The sequence below is a fragment of the Psammomys obesus genome, unplaced genomic scaffold (assembly GCF_907164565.1).
Source record: "Psammomys obesus unplaced genomic scaffold, mPsaObe1.curated_primary_1811, whole genome shotgun sequence".
Taxonomy (NCBI): domain Eukaryota; kingdom Metazoa; phylum Chordata; class Mammalia; order Rodentia; family Muridae; genus Psammomys; species Psammomys obesus.
This window is the reverse complement of record NW_026596147.1, coordinates 7245045-7272094: the sequence shown is the minus strand read 5'-3', so window position 1 is coordinate 7272094 and position 27050 is coordinate 7245045. Positions and strand designations below refer to the sequence as shown.

General features: G+C 42.5%; 2 protein-coding genes across 5 annotated transcripts in view; one reads left to right on the top strand and one right to left on the bottom strand.

Annotated features, from left to right (window-relative positions):
* Positions 1–1848: 1848 nt before the first annotated feature.
* On the bottom strand, positions 1849–21326 carry Casp3 (caspase 3). 2 transcript variants are annotated; one of them, XM_055593665.1, is made up of 7 exons: positions 21268–21326; positions 10310–10378; positions 8438–8562; positions 6569–6697; positions 5648–5823; positions 5271–5391; positions 1849–3600 (listed from the first exon to the last, which is right to left on the bottom strand). In XM_055593665.1, the coding sequence occupies exons 2-7, from the start codon at positions 10360–10362 to the stop codon at positions 3371–3373; spliced, it is 834 nt and encodes a 277-aa protein (XP_055449640.1). In that variant the 5' UTR covers positions 10363–10378; positions 21268–21326; the 3' UTR covers positions 1849–3370. The 2 variants fall into 2 exon arrangements, with proteins under 2 accessions (XP_055449640.1, XP_055449641.1); XM_055593666.1 differs by lacking the exons at positions 5271–5391; positions 21268–21326 and having other exon boundaries at positions 3535–3600; positions 10310–10373.
* A 221-nt stretch (positions 21327–21547) lies between these two features.
* Primpol (primase and DNA directed polymerase) overlaps positions 21548–27050 on the top strand; it is a 34423-nt gene continuing 28920 nt past the window's right edge. For 2 of the 3 annotated variants that reach the window (XM_055593686.1, XM_055593684.1), the window contains exons 1-3: positions 21548–21613; positions 22121–22408; positions 25698–25774. The gene's annotated coding sequence lies outside the window, so the exon portion shown is untranslated. Of the gene's footprint in view, positions 21614–21970; positions 22032–22120; positions 22409–25697; positions 25775–27050 lie in introns of those variants that run through there. The other variant, XM_055593685.1, reaches the window with a different exon arrangement.

Here is a 27050-nt window from a genome sequence, read left to right as displayed (position 1 = left end):
CTAATGGATATGCAGAGCCATAGATAATCTCAGAGCGGGCAGCTTGGACGGTCCACCCTACCTGTAAGCCCTGGGGAAAGCAGAGTTTCTGGGACCTAGAAGTCCTCCTGAGATTCAGTTTCCAAGTTGTTGAAGAGATCAGGGGATGGGGCACCCCAAGAAAACAAGGACAATCTGTGCCCCTTCCCACCACCAGACCTTGCTGTGTTTCCACATAACTAACCGTGTTTCCATATAACTAACATTAACTAGCGCGTGTTCCTGAGTTTTGTGAGGTCTTCTAGCAAATTACAGACCCTGGGGGAGGAAGGCTATTATCTATACCCTATCTACCTTCCTCTTAGTTATGTGCCTTCTTTTTCAAAGTCAGCTCTCTCAAGTTTCTTCACCTTAAGATCAGCTTCACCTCTGCCTCAGAGGAGCCATTCCTGACCACAGCCTCTCATACTCAAGACATATTGTTCCACAACTCCTACGGAGGATCGCTGAGGCAACCTTAGAACACTGCACGTTTCTTGGTAGCTGTGTCTGTAGGTGTTCAGAATGAAACTTAGTGGTTTACCCCATCTTTTAAGGTACAGTTGGGTTCTTCCCCACATAACAGAAACTAAGTACCAGGAAACCTAACCTGATTGCCACACATACACATTAAGACCAAAGGTCTACATCCTCAAGAAACCCCAATTTCTTTATAATATTTCTTTCTAAGTTTGTCTCTCTTTTAGAAGAGGATCATGGGAAGAATTATCTAGGACAAGAAATTCAGTTCACCATGGTTTGGGAGGGGAAAAAATGGTTACTTTACACCCATGAATGTCATCCATCTCATGAATATTCATGCAACACACCTTAAAAACCGACAACACATGCTAGGCATGGTGATGCATGCCCACAACTCCAGCACTGGGGTAATACCTGTCGGTGTGGTAGGTGATGCTATTTTACATTCCTCTTATTATGATGGAAATTATGATGTATGTGTAGGCCAATGGTTAGCGTCGGGCATCATTCCCCAGCAGCTGAGCACACTGGCCTGGAGCTTGCCATGTGTGGGCTAGGCTGGCTGGCTGGGGAGCCTCAAGATCTCACTCCTCTCCATCAGTGCTGGAATTACAAGTGTGCATCACCATACTCGGTTTTCAACGTGGATGCTGGGGACCAAACTCAGGTCCTTGTCCTTGCCAGGGAATCCCTTTATCCAGTCAGCTGCTCCCACCCCCATAGCTCCCATCTTTTCTTTCTAACATCTGAGACTGCCCCACATAGCCCCGAAACTAGAGAGCTACAGATGTTTTAAAGGTTTGTCTTTATTTTATGTGTGTGGGTGTTTAGCCTGTGTGTATGCCTACGTACCACGTGCATAAAAAAAACCTAAGGATCCCCTGGAGCTAGTTATAGAAAATTGCTAGCTGCCATGTGGGATTCAAACCCAGGTCCTCTGGAACAACAGCCAGGGCTTTTAACCACTAAGCCATCTCTCCATTCCCCAGGCTTAAAGAAGACTGAACAAAAACATTCACAGTACTCTGCTTCTTGGAAATAGGAGTTCCTTGATCCAGTCTTCTTGATTTTATAGCAGATATGATTATTATGTAAAACACTGAAAGAGAAGACCCTCTCCCCACTTCCCCCAAAGCCTTCCTTCATTTTTTTTTCCTGGGTTTAAGCCATAGCCATCCTCTCTGAGATCCTGTCACTCACCAACACCTCAAAAATACTAGATGAGGGCCCTGCTGCCTCCATCGTCTTTGATGCTCCCGAACTAAGCTCTGGACTGAAACTATTTTAACTTTCACTTAGTTATCACAGCATCAAAAGTATCAACAACAAAAAACTCAAATTCACTGATAATTTTAAATCTGAATTTATGTTTTGAAATAAAAAATGCAAGATAACAAACTTTTATAAAATTGTCACATGGGAACACACTTTAAAATACCACCACATGCTACATTTACTTAGAAAGAGTTAATAGATCCAGTCTAGACAAGAATCTATCGATTATAAATGTGAGTTCCTTCCTTTCTTAGGGCAAAGCACCGGACACATCAGGATAGCCAGCAATGACTCAGCACCTCCATGAACCAGGAAGCCCGGAGCACAGCCTCCCTGATGAGGATGAACCTCATCTTCCCCATGGGGGCTGCAAAGCCCAGGACTGGATGCTTTCCAAGTCCTGTGTACCATGGTCCTCTAACTTCTGGTGAAAATACAGATAGTGCCATTGCTTTGCTTTTATCATAAACTTCAACAGAAAAGTCAGCATGCATACATCTGTGCAAGGAGCCCTGTGAACTCTCACCCATGTGGGAAAGCCCTTCCTTAAAGGTTTCTGATCTGGTTCACTTTCTCATGCGGTGACTTGGACTTTGGAGACATCATCTACAGAAACCGGTACTCACGAGCTGGGTCCAACTGGCCGTTCTTTTCTGAAGGTGTGCCCATGGCTCTGCATGTCTCTGCTCAGGCTTAAACATCCCTTCAATTACTGTAGATTCATTTCTCCTTTTCTTACATTCTATTTTACAACTGGTATTTCAGTATGTTCTTGTGGGATTTCTTTATTGCATTCTAATAATCAACAATTTGAGGCTGTTAGGTAGCTGCTCTTTAGATATTTTGCTGGTCTGTAAAACTAGGTTGATTTGTGTAAGAACAGGAAAGACACATGCTGGTAGACCTTAGCACCTTGCCATCTGTCCGCCACTGATGCATGGTAGCCTTCAAAGAGTCAACTGAGTTTGCTCTTGTTTCTTCTCTCACATAAATACTCATGTATTTTTTTTCAATAATAAAACATGATTTTTTTTAAATAACAAATACATGCTCAGGATGAATGTCACAAAACCAGTAGCTACAATGTATGCTACGGTGGCCCCACGCTTCACTTCCAAAATCAGGGTTCAAGCCTTTGACTCTGCTCACGGATTCAAGCTCTAGGACATTTCATTTGACAATATCATTTCTACAGTTCAAGGAAAACTAGAATGACTTTCTTAATATGTGTAGGGAGTATAAAATCGTCACTGCAAAGTTTGACCTCCTCATGATTACTTCAAAATTCATATGCTCACCATATCCTGCTAACTATAAAAATGGTAAATTTGTAATTTCCTCCACAATGATAGTACCATTATTGACATTTTTCTGTTCCTAATTAAATGTATTTCAACTACTTGATGTTGATCTTGAGGTAGCTGCATTGCGGCTCTATTGCTAGGGCAGTGGCATGGTGCAAAGTACCCTGTGGAACATCAGATTTGATTCAGATGAGAAATAAAGTCTCCCTGACACCGTTTCCTCATTTGGCAGTAAAACAACAACAACAACAAAAAAGAGCAGAAACAGTGCCCACCCCCCAATCATCTCTTTAGTGATAGAAGTATAGTTCTTTTGTGAGCATAGACACAATACACGGAATCTGTTTCTTCGCATGAAAAGTGGAGTCAAGGGAGAAGGACTCAAACTCCGTTGCTACCTTCCGGTTAACGCGAGTAAGAATGTGCATGAACTCGAGCTTGTGTGCGTACAGTTTCAGCATGGCACAAAGAGACTGGATGAACCAGGACCCGTCCTTGGAGTTTCTCCAGGAATAGTAACCTGTGAGGCAATATACAGAGCATGCCATATCATCGTTTCAGCAGATTCTATACAGTGCTACATAACTACAACAATAAAAATAAACATAAGCTTCCACAGTTTTATAAGCCATACAAAGGAAAAAGACAGCAGTGGCGTCACACGCCTTTAATTCCAGCACTTGGGGGGCAGAGGCAGGCAGACCCCTGAGTTTCAGGCCAGCCTAGTCTACAGAATGAGTTCCAGGACAGCCAAACCTACACACAGAGAAACTCTCTGTCTTTGAAAAACCAAATACAAAAAAAAAAAAACCAAACAAACAAAAAAGGAAAAAATAATACCTTTGGTCTCCAGAGAAATGGTTTTGAGAAGAAAAATATGAACTATAGATACTTCACTGTTTGCAGCAGAAAAAGGGGGTGCACTTATGGACTAACTGCCGTGGACTTCCTGAGTTTTACTGTCTGTTCTCTCTCCCATAACGAAAGAACAGGTGAAGGTGAGGAAGACATGAAGATACAGAAGTAAAGATATCAAATGGGACCATGGTGTTTCAATCAGAACTAATCTGAGTTTAATACAGGCTGAGACAGGAAAGAAGTTATTTACTCATATGCACTCACTTTTAAACTGTTTCTTTAGACTGATACATTTTACGTGTCTGAGTTCTTTGCCTGAATGTATGTAAGTGCAGCACAGAGTGTCTGATGCCATGGAGATCAGAAGATGGAGCCAGGTCCCCTGGAACCAGACTTAAAGGCGGTCATGAATTCCCATGTGGATATGTGGACCTGAACCCAGGTTCTCTGTGTGGGTAAGACACGTTCTTAACTACTTAAGCTGTATACCTCAGCCTCCTAGACATATGCACACTTTAAAGAAATGCCACCAGTTTGCCTATAAGGTATCTGGATGAATATAATAAACAGGATTTAAAAAGCCAAAGAAGGAAAAAATACTGTAGTTTTTTTGTATTTAGTTTCAGATTAACTGTGGGACTCATTGTTTAGCTTAGAAGCACACTGTTTGGAAAGACAATAGTAGATAAAAATAAACAAGGTTTTATTTATTTATTTCAACATATTTATTTGAGTGGGTTTTCTCCTACAATGACACGCACATATATACATACGGGTCCACACCTGCAGACTTAATGTGTGTGTACTCTGTGTGTGTATGGTGGTTTGTATTCGAGTGGCCCCCACGGGCTCATAGGTTTGAACACTTGGTCCCCAGTTGGTAGCACTCTTTGGGAAGGATTAGGCGGTATGGCCTTGATGGAGGACGTGTCTCAGGTGGGCTTTGGGGTTTCAGAAGCCCACTCCACTCCCAGTTAGCTCTCTCTGCCCTGTGCTGTGCTTGTAGCTGGAGATGTAAGCCTACCTGCTTACTGCCGTGGCCCCTGACCCCCACCCCTGCTTTCCTGCCGGGATGGTCACAGTCTTTCACCCTCTGCAACCACAGGCTACAAATCAAACATTTTCTTTTCTAAGTTGCCTTGGTCATGGTGTTCTGTCACGGTATTAAAAAAGTAACTAAGATAAGATGTTTCAGAGATGTAAAAGTCTTTGTCTGGAGTATATAAAAATCTTAATAGCCTTTAGAACATAGATTTTACTGTTCAGCTCTATAATTAGTCACAATTTAATTCCTCAAAAACCCACACATAACATTCCTTTGACGTTCCTTACCGGGTGCTGTGGAGTAAGCGTACAGGAAGTCGGCTTCCACTGGTATCTTCTGGCATGCCATATCATCATCAGTACCACTGTCTGTCTCAATGCCACAATCCAGCTCTGTACCCCGGCAGGCCTGCATGCAAGAAAACAAGCTTTTCTTTTAAAAAATATATGTGGACACACATAATTTACTTTTTTTAAATAAGTATAAGGGTTGTGTAAAAACTTTCTGACATTAAAGAGGGATATTGAAATAATACTCCATATTTTCTAAATGGCACCTTAAAAAATATAACCATTCTGTAGTCCCAGAACAAAAAGTAAATACTGTTAAAAGAGTAAGTTCATCTCTTCTTCGCTGAACACCAAGCTGCTCAGTAATGCGCTACCTGAATGATGAAGAGTTTCGGCTTTCCGGTTAGACTCCGGCAGTAGTCCCCTCTGAAGTAACTAGTTAATTTTTTCAGGTCAACAGGCCCATTTGTTCCATAAATTACTCCTTCATCACCATGGCTTAGAATCACACAAATAAAACTGCTCCGTTTGCTATGATCTTCTTTAGAAACTGGAAAGATGTTTAGAGATAATGTAAAACAACACAAAACCAGAAAAGCACTTTGTAGCTTTATGTAAAACATTAGCACCCTGGAAGAGACTATGGTAAAGAGCTTGTGGTTGTCTGATTTATTTCCAGTTTTCTAATTGGACCAAGATGGCTTTGAATTCATGATCTTTCTGCCTTAGCTTCCTGAGTTCTGGAGTCAGTGTTTTACAGCATGTTTACAGTTATTTGACAAGATGAAGAAACTGAGAATAGAATTACAAGCTTATCCAAATCTAACATAGGCACAGCATATTTGGAAACGCTTTAGGGGGTGGCATGATTAATTGTTCTTTCTTAGCTCTATGGGGCTATTCACAGGGGCATGGTCAACCTACCAGGGACCACACCCTTAAATAAAATGGACTCTCATTCTTCTCCCTCCTCCAGCAGCCATCAACCGTCAATAGCTCCCTAAGCTAGAGGTAGGGGCTCATGAACCCTTGTCCCTTACATGTAAGAATGCTGACCGCTGTGAGTTCTTGAGTGCAGCGTTTTTGTCGTGGCCCTCCCCAACCTCTGGCTCTAACTCTTTCTGCTCCATCTTCTCTGATCTAAGCCTCAGGTGTGTGGAGGGGTTGGGGTATAGGTGTGTGAGCCATGGTGGAGCTCTGCAGACACTAATCTCAGTCCTTTGACCAGTTGGGAGTTGCTGTCCACTGTACCCAGAAGCTCCCGAAGGCCGTTCTTTTAATTAGTTATTTCTTACTTTTATCCATCAATTCCACAATTTCTTCCCGAGTAAGATCGTTTTTATTCCTGACTTCATATTTCAGGCCCATGAACGTCTCCCTGAGGTTGGCTGCGTCGACATCGGTTCCAGACCGAGGTGTCATTCCTTGGGACAGAAAAAACTCTTAAGTGCACTTTAAAAGAACGAATGCTTTGAGATCAAATGAGCCATGCAGCAATTCACACAACCAACGAACTCTTCCTTGTAAATGTTAAGAAAAACCCTGCTTATTTAGATCGTACTCTGTTAGCACAGGACACACTTGACTGTGTTAGCTGCTGTAAGCTGTCGGGGCCGGGCTCCCCTCCACAGCAGCATCACCAGTGAAAATAAGGGGCCTTCAGAGGCCTGCCAATAGAGGTTTGTTTGATAAACTGTGGTCCGTTATGTGGTGGGGCACAAAGTTGCCATCCCATTCATTTATTCATCCTTCATTCACTCATAGACAAAGTCTTACAATGTAGCTCAACCTAGCCTTGTCAGAATAATCCTCCCAAGTGCTGAGATTATAGGCACTGGGCACTATGCCCAGTTCATGTCGAATGTTTTCTAAGGACATGGGGAAATAAGTCATTGACTTTTAAAAACTTGCTGATTTTTTCCCATGCAACATAATATCTAGTAAATAATTTTAGAAAGATAGAAAAAAAAATGTGTGATCTTAATTTTGTTTATATAGTTCACTCATAGACACTATTTGTTCTATGTTGAATCAGTTGTAAGGCACAGTACTGCTTGTATATCCTTTCAGAAAAAAATCCACAAATATTATCAGATTAGGCCTGTTTATCAGATATTCTGCTTCATGGGTAACATTCAGCCTTTCCAATCATCACAAGATGCTTCTTACTAGCTTCATCTGTACACATGAGGAATGTAGAATATAAATGAGCTCTTGGGATGCTCTGCACTTAGCATGGATGTAAAAGACAGAAGAAAGGTGGGGAGGTGGCGGTGCACACTGTTGGTCCCAGTACTTGGGAGACAGAGGCAGGAGGATCTCTTGCATTCAAGGACAGCCTGGTCTACAGAGTAAGTTTCAGGACAGCCAGGGCTACATACAGAAACCCTATCCCAAATAACAAAACAGCAATACCTAAAAACCAAAACAATAAAACAAAACAACAACAAAAACCTATCAAGTCCACTTTCTGCTGCCCATATATTCTTGGATGGACAGCCCTCCACAGGCATGTGGTAGATCTACAGCACAAGCCATACCTTAATGAGTCATATCTTAATGAGTCATATCTTAATGACTATCTGTAGAGGTAGTTTAAACACCATTGCTTTCGCTGTGCACAGGTTGGCGTGAGGGCCTTAATTAAGCAGGAGCTGTAAACACAGCAGAATGTGCCTAGAGCCCCACAGCCCTGCAAATGGGGAATGTGGCACAGGATAGGCATAACCTAGTAACCTCACCCTGAGATAAGAGGCCCTAATTTGTATTTAAGAGCTGGCCAAGGAGTGACCTTAGGGCCCACTTGCCTGAGGCTTTGAGTTAAGGGCTTCTGCAGAGGACCCTCGAGACACTTTCTCAGCTGCCCCAGGGCAGAGGACCTCAGGTGCCAGTCATTCATCTTCATTCCTGCCACCTTGCTGCTTATGAAACCTTTCCCTCTCCCATCACTCAGCCTTAAGGTGCTGGCTCTGTTGGGCAGCAGCAGAATCCAGGCTTTTACAGTGTCAAGAGACAGATGTTTTCAACATGGAAGAAGAGGTCACAGTGTATATGGGACCTCTAAGGTTCTAGTGTGTGTCTACTTTGTGGGTTTTCTGTATCAGCTTACTGACTCATAACACAGATATTGCTTTTCATATTTAAAAATCATGTTAGATACATACCAGTGCTTTTATGGAAGTTCTTATTATTAATTATTAAACATACACCCATTTCAGGATAATCCATTTTGTAGCTACTGTCCAGGTATATTCCAGAGTCCATTGATTTGCTTCCATGTATGGTCTTTCTGCATGGAAATCAAGCAATAGTTATAAAGACAGAAATGACAATTCTATTAACATAACTTTTATGACTCATATGAACAGTCAACATTTGTTTAAGGCCATCAAACACCCAACTTTATGTTACATCCTTCCTTCATTCAAATTTCACAGCACTAAGGCAAAAAACCAACCAACACCAAAAAAACCAACCAAACAAACAAACAAGAGGTAGTCTTGCTATCCTAGGCTGGCCTTGGGTGGGCCTCTTATCTAAAACCCCCACTAAGTGTAAGGACTCATAGAGTCCTTACATTCCATGAGCTGAACCAATGAATAACTTAATACATGACGAACCATCACAAGTCTTTGATATCAAGCAGTTAGGCTCATAGGCTGTCCTCGAGCAGAGGCTCAATTTGGCTGGGTGAAACTTGCTCAGGGCAATATGCTCATAAATGGGTGACTATATTCCAATAAATGTGACAGAAACTGCACACAAACAAGCCTGACCCATGACCTACAGGACTCTAGAAACAATGTCTAGAAACAGCCAAATATCAACACTGTTATGGACACATAAGAGTATCTTCTGTTTTACACAATTCTAAAAATAATGGCGGAGAGAGATTAAAAGCAGTAAATGAAGGGGTCAAGGTCAGACAAAAAAGAGCCATTATATCTAAGGCCCCACATTTTACAGAGAAAATGAGGTCACACAGGTACAAGCTGTGCATTCCTATTCCAAGACCTAGAATCAGAAAATGCTCCAAAACTGGAGAGTACTTGAATGCCAACATGATCCACACCAAGCCCAATATGATGGGTCACTTTCAAAACACAGGCATACTAAAAAAATCATATAAAATTAGCTTTGGGATACATGTATAAAGTTTATGTGAGACAGAAGTGAATTCATGGTGTTTAGGAATTATAGGCCAGGGAGACAACTCAGTGGGCAATGGCGCTTTTTATGCAATCCTAATGGCCTGAATTCAATCCTGGGAAACCACATAAAAAGCTCAAAGTCAGTTGCTCTCAACCTGCGGGCTGCAACCCCTTTGGGGGTCAAATGACCCTTTTATAAAGGTATCGAATGTCAGCAGATAACCTGCATGCCAGATTAACATTACGGCCTATAACAGTGGCAAAACTACAGTTGTAAAGCAGGAGCTGTATTAAAGGGTCGCAGCATTAGGAAGGTTGAGAAGCGCTGCTCTAGGTGCTGGCACACTTGGTATTCACAGCCCTCCTGCTGCAAGATGGAGGCAGAGACAGACTAGGTAGAGGCTTGGCTGCTGGTTTAGGGTTCTCTGCAGCAGATACAAGGAAAAGCTGGACTCTGAGCTCCACAAGTACACTACAGTCCACACACACACACACACACACACATACACACACACACACACACACACACACACACACACACACACACACTGCCTTGCCCTCAGGATGGGAATCAGAGATGCACAGCCATCAGAGGCAGGAAGCAGCCCATTTCTCTGGTTTGAAAGCCCTTTCCCCCTGTGCTTTCCTATTCCTCAAAGGGGGCGATATTACACAAACCCATCTTTCTTTGACTATGCAGACTTGCACTTATACCAATTTCACCAGGCAAGATGACTCTTGCCAAGTATTTTAGCCCTTAGAAAACAGACGTCAGAGGACCATCACAAGTTTGAAGCCAGCCTGGATTACCTGCTGCAGGTTAGCCTGGGGTAGGTAGAGAACCTGCCTTAAACCAACAACAGATAAAAATAAATAAACACTTACATTTCAAAATTATTAATGGATTTCGAATCCACCAAGGTTTTGTTGTTCTCCATGGTCACTTTTTCTTAACTAGAATATAGAAAAAAGAGAAGTTACTTCTAACAAGTCTTTTTAGAAACACACTGCATTGTAATGCCACACTTATTTCTCCTGGAGTTCTTGTTTTGCATCCAGTAACATTGGTCCTGATGCAAGGAGAAGGATCCCTTGCAGTGGCACCCCAGTATAGGTCCTTTCTCCTTTCTTGTTCTTCCTTAACTATGAAGGGTGTGTAGCTCAGTCTCCCCCCCCCCCCATTTGTGTGTCTGTCAATCAAAACAGATATTATTTCCTTGGTCAGCCAACAAATCAACACCTCAGTGCAGGTAAAACCAAACTCAAATACTAACCACACAGTAAAGCTCACACAGCACTATACCACAATGGTGAAAGCCAAACCTCTAGACTCTCCTAGTCAGAAACTTGAGTGTCAATGCTGTGACTTTGTCCAAAATACAAGACTTTCCTCATCTGCTATGCTAAGGAAGCCAGTTCCTCACTTATTTTTAGAGTTCTCCAGAAGGAAAGATATTTGGTATCGTATTATACCTCCCCAAATCAAGAAGACAAGACAAACAGAAACGAGAGATAAAACCAGGACTAAAAATCTTGAATGAATCTCCAGACTCTAGAATCCCTGGATATATCAATAGTTTAATCAAAATATAACTTGTAACCTTAGTCCTATATTAAGATCAGAAATGCTAGAACTCCACTAAAATAAGACTCTAAGGCTAAGTTCCTCCTACCTTCCCCAGGTCTGGTGTGCCTTTGGGAACAGCAGAGAAAGAATACGGAGAAGAGGAAGTGATGGCACTTCAGGGTAACCACAGAAGAAAGAGGGCAGTGCTTCATTGGCCTTCAAAGACCAGTCAGTGGTTTGCATTCCTATGTAGGTTTTCTAGAAAACCACGGGAAGTGAGCCCAACTGGGAGGCACCGTGCTTTGAGTCGGCAAGCGAATATTTAGAGAGCATACACTTTGGCCCACGTTCCTACCTTCAGGAAACTTGAATTCTAGAAAGAGAAACTGGGGGTGTAAGCTACTTTAGCTAGGTGGGCAGGGTCATCTCTGAGGTGACATTTACAGAGCTCTGAATGACACAGAGGCTGACAGTTGACAGTGGAAGCTGCCCTCCCCCTACCACTCCACTGGTGGTGGGGGTGGTATCAGGTAGATCAAAGGCCCGGGAATAATTTGTTTTACTCAAAGTACAGAAAGACCAGTTTGACTAGTGCCGGGGCAGGGAGATATCCAGGAAATGTGAGATCACATGGTCTTGGGACGAGTAACAAGGAGAGAACATTGGAACATTAAATGTAAACCCAAGGGGCACACTGACTGCTTGGGTGGAGAATCAATTACAGAAGGTCAGAATGGAAACACATGGGCCAGTAGAATACTCCAGGGAGATAGATGATGGAGGAATTGGAGCTTAACAGGTGAGAGTCTGGGCATCCTGCTATTTAGAAGCTGATTAGAGGAAGTGAAGTTAGCAGAGGAGCCAAGAGCAGAGCAAATTGGATGGATGCAGAATGCCAAAACTCTCAGAAGCCTTTCAGGAATGCTCACCTTTTCCGGCCTTGCCAGGAGGCCAATTTAAATGAGGGCAGGAGGCCACTGGCTTTATAAAAACATGTCACAGCTGGAGTGGGGACTGTTAGGAGAAACTGTCTAGTCCAAATAAATGACTAGATACTATTTCAGTAGCATGCTGGGTGCTACCCAGAGGACTCTCAGGGATTATTGGGTTCTCCAGGGCATATTCTCTGCATAACTCACCAATGGCCAAAGTTTACAACTTTGTAGGATGTTAAGCCGTAAAAAGTAGCTAGGAAAATGATTTTTGTCTATAGAAAAAAAGAAAATCCACACTCCGCTCTTTAGGTTTGCCTGTTTCTCCAATTCTCCCCAGAACTGGATTTAACATGTTATTGGCTCCATTGACTAATGAGTAGCTGAGTAAGTTTTTGACATGGCTTCACGTTCTATTTGAGCAGCCAGGTTTAAACTTTTTTGAAAATTGTATCTAAAGGAACCAAGGGTTGTCCTGGGTCGAGAAGCAACAATATAAACAACTCTTCCCGTTAGCAGGAAAACACTCCTTTCTGCTTGGCTGTGAATAAGAAGAGAGAACCAGAACATGATAGAAATGAGGGGTAGAAGATACTCCTGGGTCCGCCTTGTTACTTAGGCCTGTGAGAAAGGTACAGTGAGAAATGGGAAACTAATAAAGCAGGAGCAGAGAAAGCCTGGGGTTTCTGAAGGAATGCAAAAGGATGTCTAGCCTACATATGGAATTTCACCCAGGTAAGAAGAGGCAAACACATCCACAGTAAAGAAAATAAAAGCAAAATATTTTATTGATTTTTTTTTTCTTTTTAGGTGGTACTGAGGATCAAACTCAGGGCCTCAGGCATAAGTAAGTGCTCTACTGCTGAGTCACAGGTCCCGTACAAGCTGAGGTAACAAACAGGCTGACGGTGCTAAAGAGAAGCTAAGACTTTAATACTTCTCACAGACTAGCATTCACTTCCTTAATATTCAGAAGCTAAACAATGACACAAGAAACTTCAAATGGTCCCCCTTAGTTTCTTGTGGACAAGAATACCAAGTAATGCCAAAACAGAATTGGGTATAAAGCTGGCAAGTGTGCATGAGAGGCATTTTCCTACCAGTGGGAGGGTCATAAATTGGTAAGACCTCCTGAGAATATTTTGGGAGGTTCCCACCATTTTCTCATAAAACCTGTGAAGTTTGATGTAGTAAATGGACTAGCCAGTGTTTAAAAATACCCTGGAAGGTAGGGGAGTAAGGAAATTGAATGCATTATTCATAAAGACTGGGAGTGTGTGTACATAGACATAACTGTTATGGTAAATCCATTCAAGTTACTGCAGCTATTTTCTTTGAATGTTTTCTTGAATCACTCATTAATGACACAAATGCTAACAATATAAGGTTAAGTGAAAATAAGAGTACAGAAACCCACCATGATCCCTTTAACATCTTACTATATTTATTAGTAATGACTGAGTGGTAGGATTGCTGACAATTTATTCACTTTGTAATATTCTTATTGTTCTAATTTTTTATAACACTGTTTCAACGTTAGAAAATAGTATCAAACATTATTTTATAAAATAATGTCAACCATAGCAGGCCATGACACCAGGATTGTGCTAGTCAGTTTCAGTCCCCAGCCCTATTTAAAGAACAACAACAAAAATGGTCAGGCATTGTAGCACACATCCATAATCTCAAAACTCTGGAGACAGAGAGATTAGTCTGATTTATCCAGCAAGTTCCAGGATGGGCTACACAATTTTATAAGTCCAAAAGAGTGGGAAAAAAAAAGAAGGGTACTCTTCTATCAAGAAAACAGCCATTCATCTTTGTCTTTTTCTTTCTTATGGACAATAAATGTGTTAAGTACTAAGAAACCTCAAATTTCCATGAACTAGAACTATCACAGAGATCAACTTGTCACTAGCTCTGTCTCTGTGAAATGGACAGACCACAAGCTAAAACACTTAGCAAGCTGTGATTGAGAAACAAGAGTTAATTTGATTAACTAGAGAATAGTACAGCATCACTGAGAAGTCTAGACAAAAGGTAGATATAACATAAAGGGTTTAGCAAACTCTTTGGCCTATGAGAATATAATCTTTACGTTGGTCAATCAATAGAAAATGTGTAGTTACAAAGAAGAAAGGAAAGAAAGAAAGAAAGAAAGAAAGAAAGAAAGAAAGAAAGAAAGAAAGGAAGGAAGAAGGAAAGAGAAAGAGCGAGCACAATGGCCTCAACAGAGATATAAAAGAAGCATAAGAAAAGATGCTCACATCATCTACCATGAAGACATGGCACACTGTAAGATATTATAAGTAAGTCAAAGAAGCAGCTTTGACAGATGGGAGAGGCAGGCGGATCTCTGTGAGTTCAAAGTCGGCCTGGTCTTCAAAGTGAGTATAACGCAGCCAAGGCTACACTGAGAAACCCTGTCTTGAAAAACAAAACAAAAAGCAGAAGCTTTGAAAGGGCTAATAGTGACAGTCCCACTTTATAACATGAAAACAACGAAAACACAGATCAGTGTCTGCCAAGGATTATGGGAGAGAGCATAAAGGTTGTTTTAAGGCAGTGAAACTACTTCCTGTATTGCAACAGTAGTGGGTACAAGTCGTTACATAGTTGCCCCAATTTCAAACAGACAGACCCAAGAATGAGCCCTACTATAAACTCCAAGACTCTGGATGGCTGGTTGGTGGTGGTGCACGCCTTTAATCCCAGCACCGGGGAGGCAGAGGCAGGTGGCTCCCTGGGTTTGAGGCCAGCCTCATCTACAGAGTGAATGCCAGGACAGCCAGGGCTACACAAGAAACACTGTCTTGAAAGACAAACAAAAAGACTTTGGGTGATAAGGATGTCAACATAGGCTCATCAGTTCTAACAAATGTACCACTTTGGTGGGGGAATGTTAGTAATGAGGGAATATGAATGAAAGCAGTTAAGATACAAAATTACTCTGAAATTTAAAGCCTTTTTGCTTTTCTTAGAAATTCGGACCAGATAACTTTTAATTTGAATCTTCAGTTTCTGCCAGCGTCCTCACAGTCTGCCTCTAATTGACCTTCTGCATGAGTTTGCCCCATACAGAATTCATAGTGCATGCTGGGAACCCTGAGTGTTCACTGGTTCTCCCCAGCCGTCAAGGTCCAAAAGTCACTCAGACTGGAAAACTGAGGTTTTTGTTTTGAGACAGAGTTTCTCTGTGTAACAGCCCTGTCCTGGAACTCACTTTGTAGACCTCGGCTGTCTCGAACTCACAGAGATCCGCTCACCTCTGCCTCCCCAAGTGTGGGGATTAAAGGCTATTACAGTGCCCAGCTGGGAAACTGAGTTTTAATGTTAATTAATAGCCTTTTGTCTCATGCAAGCAAAAAGAGCTATGGAATAAAACTATTCCCTACTTCTGACTGGTATGCCCTAAGACAAGCTTCATAGTAACCAGCTTCCAGAAGCTTCCTAGCCCAGACCAATGGAAGACAAATGTTGGGAGCTGTGTCTAGTTCTCTCTGTCCACCAAGTGGATCCTGGGACACAAACTCAGGTTGTCAGTTTGGGTAGTAAGGACCTTTACTTGATCAGCCATCTTGCTGGTCACCCAAAATAGATTAGGTGACTTTTAAGTAGTCATTTCCTTTTCATATATCTAACCAATTTTCTACAATCAATTATGGAAAGTTAAAAAAAAAAAAAAACTCAGACAGATAAGTCTTAATGTAAGTAACTACAATCACTTTGACATCAGCCGTAAAACAGTGGAATTTCTTTTACTAAAAGTAACTGGTGGATGAAAAAAATATGTAAATTCTTCTAGAACAGGAATTAAAATGTTATCTTCCTATCTGATAAGGATTTCTAAGAAAAAAGATAACATAAGATATGTTTTTTTTATTCTTAGCCCTTGACCATTGCAAATTGTCTCAGTTATCAGTTCATCTTGATATACCACTAAATTTCTTATACTAAATCAGAATCTTTCAAGCATGAGACATATGTACATTCACTCTATTTGTCATCATCTGCTTTTCCCACATGAGGTACCAAATCCACACTCTTGGGAAAGACTCTTAGCATTATCTCATCTCCATTAGCTAATACCCAGCTGGATACAAATTATTCTAGGGATGATGATCTCATCTTTGAAGGATAAAAAAAAAAAAAAGTCTCTTCAGGGAGGTAGACTGTTCCAGATGATAGCAGGAGCTTAGGGTATTAAAGAAAATAAACAACACAGTTTTAAAACAATACATTCTGGCTCAGCAACCAACTCAACACTAATTGTTCTGAAGATCCCTGTATCAGTTTAAGATTCAGATAACTGAAAATGTTAGAAAATACATTCAGTGGTCACCAGGAAGTTGGAGGCAATGCATTTGACCTTGCATGACCTTGCATGCTGAAATTTAGGCCAGAGACTCACTTCTCTAGTTCCTGGACACCTAGATTACTGGAGCAACAGCAATCAGATGTTCAAGTTTAGAAATGTTGTTGGCATAAATTTACTGAAACAGAGATTTTGTTGTTCCAGAGTGTATTTTCCTGAAAGGAGGGAAAAGTTGGAACTTGTTCTCCATTTACAAGGCTGTTTGACAGTTTTTCCTTGCAACTGTAGAGTGACGTAGAACAAGTAATCTTCAGAATTAAAGCAGAGAAACAAGAATTATTTCTAAGGAGGTGTAATGTATCAATACTTGAAACAAGACAAATACCCATTACAAAACAGACAGATGACAGCTTGCCTGTGGTAGGGCTTTGAAATTAAATGTCATGCTAATATAAAGCAGTTTTAGGTTTGTGTGTGCCTGCCTATACCTGTGCACGGGGGTGGGGGAAGATTTCCCAAGGCAGACCTCTGATATCCTCTTTTGCCTACTATTTTATTATTCTTTTAGACAAAAGTCTCTCACTGAACCTTCAGTTCTTCATATTGGCTAGACTAAGGCAGTGAGTCCTGGGATCTGCCTATCTCTGATGGGATTACAGCCATAAAACTCACCACACCCAGTTTTTTCATGAGTGCTAGGGATCTGAATTTAGTTAACCTGTGCTTGCCTAGCAAGCACTTCACGTTCTGGGCCACTTCCCCAGGGTAAATTTTGGAGATTCTTAATTGGAGAATCTGTTCCCTAGCATCAGGCTGTTCTGGCCCCTCAGGAAGAAGTATTCAGACCTCAGAGAGTTTTCTGGATCTTACATCGGCACACAAGAATCAGCGCTCCGCATTTCCCAGTCATCATTTAAATATGACTCATGTCAATAGGAATACTCAAAAACTCAGTAGTGAAGACTTCAAAGTAGGAGCCACAGTGTGCCTTGTACTTCCGGCGCACATGTGCCACAAGGAGCCGTAAGCAGGTACTTTCAGTTGGGTTTCCCAAGAACACCGAGGCACAATGGCTCCACTTCAGATTGTAGTTAAATGGGATTTAGAGGGTTAATCCCTTTTTAAGAAACAGAGCCTCCAGCTGCACGCAGCAACCTCCACTCTATAGTCTATGGACTGCTCAGCACCATATAGGGGTTGACAACGCAACAGTTAATTTCAAGGGAACAAAACCCCATAAACCCAGGTGCTCTGATTAAGATGAGATTTAAAATATATTCAACACGACAGAAATGGATTATTCAAAACTGAAATCGACTATATAGTTCTTCCTCAGTATTCGTAGATGACTGGCTTTAGGACCTGCCTCAGGAAGCAAATTCAAGTCCCAATCCTTTGTATAAAATGGTGTATTATTTACATATAAGCTAAGCATCCTTCCTACTTTTTAGTAGTGATACCTAGTACAACATAACATCTTCACGTAGTATTGTTCAGATGATAAAAAGTCCGTACATTTCAAGACAGATTCAATTTCTATTCTTTGGTAATTTTGCCTACAGGTGGTAAAGTTCACAAATACAGAAGGTCAACTATAATGCACTTACTACAATGAAGAAAACAGTAATTTAATGATTATGATGTTTCTCATGCCAGTCGGCAATGCACTTATAAATGTAAAATATCTGGTGAACCATTTAGTGAACATCATTAAAATATTTCCTATGTCTACCTAGCTTCCTATCAGGAGGAAGGTGAAGCCAACCTCTACCTGTGCAGAATAATCTGAGAAACATCGGGAGAGTTACCACCTGTCAGAGAGGACAAAGACTCGCACTTTCATATGAAGTAAATGAAACAGAAAGAACACCTGTTCACAACAGTCTGTTTAAGAAAGGATTTCATCTGTAGTGTAACCAGTGGGTTGTTTTCCCCCCCTCTGTATTTGTCAGTTCTGATCTCAGTTCCTTTGGGGATACATTGAAATGGCTGTTGCCATTGAGCGTGATAAAGTCAATCTTTTAAAGATAAAAACTAGAAAAGAAAATACAGTGAGCAGTTCAGTTGTATCATAGGAACAAATAAATCGTCTTGGTCTCTTGTTTCTGGAATGGACCTGGGAGGCAGACTAGCTTGCTGAAGCTCTTTGCCACAAGTCAGAAAGAATGTGGGGTACTTACTGTCACAGCTTCTCCTCAGAGGATCGTTTCTGGAGGGACAAAAGAAGAAACAGAAAATCTCCTGCACACCTATAAGAACTTACATGCTCTTGGGGACATGCAAGAATTACTGACCTGTTTGAAAACATTGTTTTGTTGTTGCTGAAGTATAGAATGGAAGATTCTTAATGTCTTTTATAAAAGTTACAAATAATTGTATAATGTACCAAATATCAATTGTATGCAGGTGTTGCGTTAGACACTGAATGGATGAAGCAGTGAAGAAGCAGACCCTATCCCTATACAGAGCTTATATGGTCACTGGTATTTTAAAAAGACGGCGGCAAGGTAGATGCTAGCCCACGTTCAGGCCTTATTAGATAATTTCACTGTATTTTAGCAGAATGAAGAAGCTCTACAGGAAATATTGATGATGAAAACAAAAGGCCAAAACAAACAAAAACTATCATGCAGCACTTCAGCATTTAATAACACATTATTTTTTTCTGATCTTTACCACAACCTTATGAGCTATTTGGATTATGCCTTATTTATGAATGAGCTGGTAAGCCTCATGGAACCTGGCCTCAGATGCTCAGAAAACAAGAGTATCCTTTCTTCTCCACTATGTTGTTTTTAATATGTAAATGAATATAGAACAGTACTTAAGAATTTCCACATCTTTTGTTGAAAAGCCCTATTACTGAGGTAGAACTTTAAAAGTTTCATCTCACACTAAGACCAGAACTAATGCAAGGTCTTTGAAAGAGAGAAAGACTGTGTTGTAACTTTAGAATGGGTTGGAGTGAATGTGGTGTTGGGTTTGAAAGTGAAACAGTGGAGTGGCACTCTAATTGCTTCTATCAGATAAAGACAGGGCTCTTAAAATGGCAGGAGGCAAAAGGCTGACAAAAGCAATCTGATTTAATTAGTTGCAGTATTTCACTTCTGTTACTCTGCTCAGGTTTGACTGCTACATTTCAATAAACTGCCACTCATTGAAACATATTCTTGCTTTCCAAAAGCCTTATTCTGCTGGACAGCAATTCAAAGCCAAAGTTTAAATACTGGGTTGTGACAGGAATGATTCAAGATCTACATTTCTCTTCCTTCCTTTCTTTTTGAGTTTATTCTTTTTTATTTATTTATTTTTTACAATTTATTCACTTTATGTATAGACCCCTCCCTCATCTCCAAGTCTCACCCTCTCTCTCCGCACCCCCATCCACTGAAAGGGGGAGTCCTCCTCCCTTGCCCATCTGACCCTAACCTATCAAGTCTCATCAGGACTGCCTGGATCATCTTCCTCTCTGGTCTGGTTCATATGGCCACCATAACACACTGAAAATGGCTTCCCAATGGCTGGACAATCCCCCAAGTTTAGTAAACCTCCTCCTGCTATTCTGTATACCCATATTGTTACAATGACTCCACATTTCACACCTACCAAATGGATGAGCAGTTATAGTAAGAAGCGGGTGTTGGCTTACAGTTTTGTTGGGAAACAGTAAACAAGCAAAAGTAGAGGATAGGACAGCTGCTCTCAGGAAATGCCTGACGCAAAGGAAGAAATGGGAAGATTTAACTTCGAATCGTTAACTAAGAACTGAAACCCATTTAGCAGTTCCTATTCATAAGCAAATGTATCGGGGAGAAAAGGTAAGAAGGTTGACAAAGAGGGCTGAAGAGGAAAAAAAAAGGAAAGGGCACAAGAAGAAAAGAGAGCTGGAGGGCAGTCAAGACCCAGTGTTTGCTAACCGGGTTGGAGAACAGGGTTTTACCCTTAAGCTTCAAGGGTAAACACGAACGCCTAGAAAGCTGTTTCTGTTCAGGCTTTAAAGGGTGCACTGGGGAAGGGCAAGGAGGCTGGTGCAGTGCTCGGAGGTGGGTACAAATCTGACAGGCACGTAGACGGTCCACAGACTCGGCGACTAACAGCTGAAGGGCCAGGTAAAAATCTGCAGACACACAGGTCTACAAAGGCTCGGTGACTAGCAGCGGAAGGAGCGGGGTCCGCGAGAGATGCCTGAGAAGAACATTTCCTGGGGTGACTCAACTAAGAATGAGGTAAATATCCAGCTGCTCAAAATCGGGCTTAAGTGTAGGAAGGGTCAGTAACCGACAAAGCCAAGGGATGTCAATGCAGGTCCTATAGGGACTTTGACCAACAAAGAAATGAGCTGGAGCTTTCCCGAAAGGCTTCGGGGTGAGAAAGAGAGCTGGGGGAGCAATGCTTAAAATCAGCTCTCTGGAAGACCCAAAAATCACACAGGGAACCCGAAAACAAAACAAAACAAAACAGAACAGAGACATTACACTGGTGCAGTAGAGGCCGGGTCCCTCAGAACTAGCCTCAAGGTCAGCATCAGGGTGGTCTCCAGGCACCAAGGCAGAACTTCCCCTACCCATCCTCCGATCCCGGGTCCACGTCTTGGCCTGCGGCTCCAGGATCCCGCTACCTCCCACCACTCGGCCTCCAGGCTCACCCTTCTAGGGCTCACCCTCCCCCACCGCCCCGTTCCCGCCCCTGAAGCTCAGTGCCCGGGGCGACATCCGGATCTCGGCCTTTAGTGCCTCGGGACGGCCCATGCGCCAGGCTCGAGGGTCTGGGTCCCGCCTCGGTTCAACTGGGCTCAGCGACACGGGCTCGGCCTCCCGGGTCCGGGCTTCCAGCTCGGGATGGCGCTCTTGGCGGCGGTGTCTCCAGCTTCTCCGCCTCGAGGGCTTGCCTGAGCAACACAAAGGATCCTCCGCCCAGATCGCCCGTTTTCCCCTGCCTCCTCCGAGCAGCTGCAGACCCGGCTGGCGGAGGGCGCCGGCTCGGGGTGGCGACGCAGGCCCGGGAAGGAGCCAGGGCAGCCAGCACTCACCGAACCGCTGCAAGCTCCGCACAGCACAACAGGACGCTCTGCTTTGATCCTACCAGCAGCAATCACCGCCTACCGCCCGGCCCCGCCCACGGCCCGCCCCCTCCGGGTCTCTCCCTTCCCTCCCCCAACCCACAGCGTGCCTGTAGCGACCCGTGGTCTCAGCCCGGGCCGGTGCCCCGCACACTCTGGAGCCCCGCCCCCTGCAGCTCATTTTCCCGCGAGCCCCGCCCCCAGGGTGGTCCCGCCCCCTGTGACTCCGCCCCCTCGCCGGCGTTTGAAGCTCGGGTTCCCGCCATCTACAGCTTCACCACCTGCTGCTGCCTCCGGCCGACGTGCGTCCCCTGAGGTAAATTTAGAGAGGGCTTTAGGCCGCGCCTGATTCCCGGGGCCGCAAAGATGGGCGTTCAGGGCGACCCCCGCTGTCAGTCAGAGCTCCGAGAGGGAGAAGGTAGGGCTGAACCCCGCACGCGGACTCTGTACTTCCTCTCCAAGGAGCTGAGACCTCTCTTCACTTCCGTCCAGCTCTTGGTCCCCCGGCCAGAAGCCCTGACTACCTTCCTGAAACTGCGGACTGCTCTCGGTCCTATTTCAGGCCCTGACTCAGCGGAGTGTCTTTTGCATGATATACGAAAACATGAGCACAGCACTCAGGATCACATTTCAGGGGCTCGGGATACTGACAACATATTTACTCCACGGGAGCAGCGGCTTGCCTCCAACGCTTCTGCCCGGTTGAGTGTATTCATCCTTAGTTGGATGTGTACGTAGGTATCGAAACCTCTACCATTTGTTGCGTGCAGAATCCGTGCTCTTGCGTTTCCATAATTTCTTATTTTTTTCTTATTTTTTCCAGTTCCAACAGAGGCTTAAAAAGGATACATGGTTTGCCCTTGTGAAGAGCAGTAGTTATAAATGCAGATTCCAGAAACAAACTGATCTGTCATCCCTCTCAAAGTGGGCGAGGATCAGCCATTAGTTCTGTTGGGAGAAACTAAGCGATTGGACTCATGCAACCCTAGCGATGCTGCGATGCTTCGTGGGGGCTGTGGTTCCACAAGGAAGGAACTAACTGAGAAATCCCCATCTTGTGGTGCCCTCACCCCTCCCTGTGCTAAATGCTCTTAACAAAACGGAACCTTAGGTAAAGTATCTGCAGCAGTTTTCTGCCTTTATATCGACTTCATCTAGAGAAGCTTGTTAGAACAAAGCAGCTGAAGGTGATGTTTTTCCTCTGAGCCCCTCTGAGGGAATAGGTGTTCTGGGCCTCAGAGAGAAAGAATTCATGAAAAGCGAAGTGATGCTTTCCAGGTTGGGGCAGCTGGAAGTGCTCCTGGGGTAATCCATTTGGTGAGAAAACTGAACTAGGATAGTAGATGGTCGCTTTAGGGCCAGATTCTGCAGGGAAATTTAAACCTCCTAAGATAAACTACATATTAATTAAACGATGACTGAATCATTAGCGAGTATTCCTGTGAGAAGCTGTGAAGGTGATGTGAGGGTCATTAGTCTGGTAGAGTTGTGCTGTTTTGTATGGGAGATCAGTGAAAAGGAAAGGAAGCAAGAGCTGGAGCAGTGTATTGTTATGGGCTTTCTTATTCCTCCTAGCAGACTTTATGGACATTTAAATATGACTTCTGTTCATGGACAGTAACTCTAGTAGAGGAAATTCAGTCTTTTAAGTTTAATTTCTTAAATTATTACACATTCTGGAAATTGAGCTTATATAGGAATGTTTTTAAGTGAATTTTAAAAGCATGACCTTTAAAAGATGACCTTTTAAAGTTCTGTGGGGTAATGCATGCCGTTAAGCCCAGCACTCAAGGAGGGGCAGGTGGATAGCTCTAAGTTCAAAGCCAGCCTGGTCTACAAAGAAGTCCAGGACAGCCAAGGCTAAACAGAGAAACACTGTCATGAACAAACAAACAAACAAAACAAAAAATAATGAATACTTAAAGAGTAGATATTGTATAGAGGCATTCTAGAGTACATGAAAGAAGAGCTAAGAAATGGTTGGGTAGTTAAAAGCTCTTGTTGCTCGTCCAGAAGGTCTAAGTTCAGTTTCCTGGTGCCCAACTCAGGTGGCTTGAAGCCACTTGTAACTCTAACTCCAGGGGATCCAGCATCTCCTCCTGGCCTTCAAGAACACACACACACACACACACACACACACACACACACGACATATATTGATACAAATACACACATGTAAATGAAATTTAACAGGAGTTCATGAATAATATATTAAGAAAATGTTAAGGAGCTTGGGAGATGGCTCAGTCAGTATAGTACTGGTTGTACAAACATGAAATTCTGAGCTCAGATCCCCAGCACCCATGTAAAATGCCTGCTATTATGGGAAAGTAGAGACAATGGGATTTGTAGAGCTTGCTGGCCATCCAGCCTAGCCCAATGGCTGATCTTTAGGTTTAGTGAAAGACCCTGATAGGAGCTGGGGTGGGGGTGAATGGGGTTGCACACCTTTAGTTCCAGCACTCGGGAGGCAGAGGCAGGTGGATCTCCTGAGTTAGAGGTCATCCTGGTCTAAGGAGTGAGTTCCAGGACAGCCAGAGCTACACAGAGAAATCCTGTCTCAAAACAAACACCAAACAAACAAATGAAGTAAAATGGAGAGTGATTGAGGAAGATACCCATTGTTTATTGGCATGTGCATTCATGCACCCAAGTCTATCTATCACGTACACACATACTCATAAACATGTATATACACACAAAATACTGTTAAGAATTTTTAAATGAAAGAACATCGTAAGTACTGGAACTAGAGTATCTCCAGGAGATACAATACTGATGAGTCTAATCTTAGGGTAGAGGGACAAGCTGGAGTAGGGGTTAATTGATATTAGACAAGAAACTAGAGCACATACATGCCTATACTACCAGAACCTGAGAAGCTGAAGCAGGAAGATCTACAGCTTGAGGCCAGCCTGGGCAACCATAGGAACAGCTCATCTCAAAAAAAGAAAAGGAAGGAAGAAACCATGAATGTGGCTAAAGGAAGCGACAGCTATTCCTGTACACCTGTATTAGTCAGGCTTCTCATTGTGACAGGGAGTGTCTGGCAGAATAGTTTAATAGATGAAATATTTATTTGGTCTTTAAAGTTGTCAGTCCATCTTGGCTGGGAGGGCATGGTGGAACAGCAGTTTACATCATTGCATTCAGGTAGCAGTACTGTCTCAAACAAGGCCCCATGTCCTACTTTTCACCCTCTCTCGGTAATACTATCATATGAATTTATCAAGGGAACCCATACTAGCGAGTCTGAGTCCACATGCTCTAGTTGCTTTTGAAAGTGACTCCACAGGCAGCCCCGAAAGAAGGGTGTGCTTTACAAGTGTGGGCATACCAAAATCCAGTCAAGTTGACAGTATTAACTATTACAGTATGTGTGAATGGTGACTGCAAAGCACGTGTTATGCCGTCTATCCCCACCCACCCTCAGCCAGGTTGCTTTTGGGAGCCAGGCCATCCACAGTCCTTAACAGACAAGTTTAGTTGTAAGCCCAGGGAACTTGGTCAGCTTTCCACTTTTATCCCGATTTTCCTTTCTCCCAACTAATTACCGGAAAATTCTTTTTTTCTAATTCCAACACTTCCAACTGTAGGGTTGTAGCAAACATAGCCAAACGCTGTTTTGGTGCAGAAATGAGCAGTAGAGCTCCTTAAGCCTTTGCTTTGAACTAGTACAAGTGTTTTCCTTTGGAACTTGTAGACCATTACCAAAAATAGTGTGAGTGAAAAGCAGCTTTGTCATAAAATTATTTGCAAGAACAATAGTTCTCTTTCCACACCAGGAATTAAAAGTATTTCTAATATGGTGTCATATTCTCTCAGAGGGTCGGGATGGGGAATATGATAGTCCCAAACCAGAAGGCCAGATGCTTTCTTCTTGTCCATTTTCTTTGCTTTTGTTACTCAGCCCTTCTCCTGCTCAAATAGTTCAAGCCCCAGGTGTTGCCTGAGGCTCTAGCTGTCACACATTTCTGTCTGTGAAAATAACTCAGGGACATAATAGATGCTAAACATTCTTTCCTGCTGTTGTTGCCTTAGCAGGGTTTCTTCAACCAGTTTTGCATTATGACTCCAAGACTGTTGTAAAGGGCATATTCCTGTAGTCATACCAGATTGCTTTATAATGTGTGTGTGTGTGTGTGTGTGATATTTTACTTTTACCAAATGTGAACATGTATGCAGCCATTCTTAGTCAGTTGTTTTGAATCTATGATTCAGATATAATTGTGTTCTGTTGTTTGGGGGCAACAATATAATAAATCATGCAGAATGAAATCAATTAGGTTTTTTTAAATATAGCAGATTTTATCTACATGTGAATCAAATTAAAGTAAACTTAATATTGACGAATCTATCTCAATTTTTTTAGGCAACTTTTTTTTTTTTTTTCTTTTCAGGGAACATGTTATTTACGAATGCGACTGTGTCACTGCAAAGATTTCTGCTAAAATTGAAGACAAAGCCATTGTCATAGGTAAATAATAATTTTCCCTTAAATGTTTTAGTATATTTTGTTTCACTTAAAACTAGTATATGTTTTCTGTATAAATAGATAATAGCATAGTTGATATTGACGGAGAACCCCAGTTGATCCAATTTTGTATAAAAAACAGCACAAATACTGGTTTAAAAAATTATTTTTTAAGCAGTTCTTGTTAATCCAGGCAGTTCTATAGTCTGTCCTGAATTCATTTGGTTTTAATGATGTGTGGTCTGAAATGTAAAACTGATGACCTAACTAGCTTTAGCTGGAATGCCTTCTTCATGTGGCTTTTCAGCCTCTGATGTGCAGTTATGTGGAAGAACAATGGTCCTCTTTCCCCCTTGCTAGATACATGGCACTGCAGTCTCAGGACAGGACTCCAAGACTCCAAGAAAGTTAAGTCTGATGCAGAGACACCTGATCTTACATTTGTCGCTGTGACCTTGGCCCAAGCAAGTCACAAAGGCAAGCCCAGAGTCAGTGTGTGGTTGAGCTTAGATGGCATCTCCTCCTGGGAAAAGTAGCAAAGTACAAAGTCTGTAATGACATGATTGAAGCCATGCTTAGAGCAGCATTATCATCCCTCTGTAGTATAGGGAGGAGAGTAGAACCGAAACAGAGGGAAAGGGAGCCAATCTTCCATGATGCCTAGACATGAACTGTACACTAAAAAGTGATAACACAGGAACAGGGCCCACGATAGTAAACATCAGATGAGTGCTAGATTGGCTGTGATAAAACTCAGAATGATACTGAAAGTATTTACTTAGCGCTTTATAATTCATAATTAATTCCTAAGACTTTCACATGTGCCTTATCACAGTTAAGCCCTGCATTGAACTGTGGTGATCCCCCTGCAGGCTTGACAGCAGTCAGGGAAAAACCCATCAGGGTGAGATAAGAATGAAATTTGGCTCAGCCCGATTTTATTGTAGCTGGTGCTGGACCAGACTTCTAGAGTCTGGCCCAGATCATTTTACTTAAGTAGCACCACACAAGTTTGGAAAAAATATTCAGTTAAAAATTAATTCAATCTCAAGTGTACAACAACTTAAAATGTTTTTACATTGAGATTCTTCACAAAGTAATCTAGCTTCTTTCACAAAAGTGGGTACTGTTGACTCAAAGATTGTGCTCAAGATTTAGAGTCTAGGGACCTTGCCTGAGGTAAATATAATGTGTTGTTGAAAGAAAGAAAGAGAGAAAGAAAGAAAGGAAGGAAGGAAGGAAGGAAGGAAGGAAGGAAGGAAGGAAGGAAGGAAGGAAG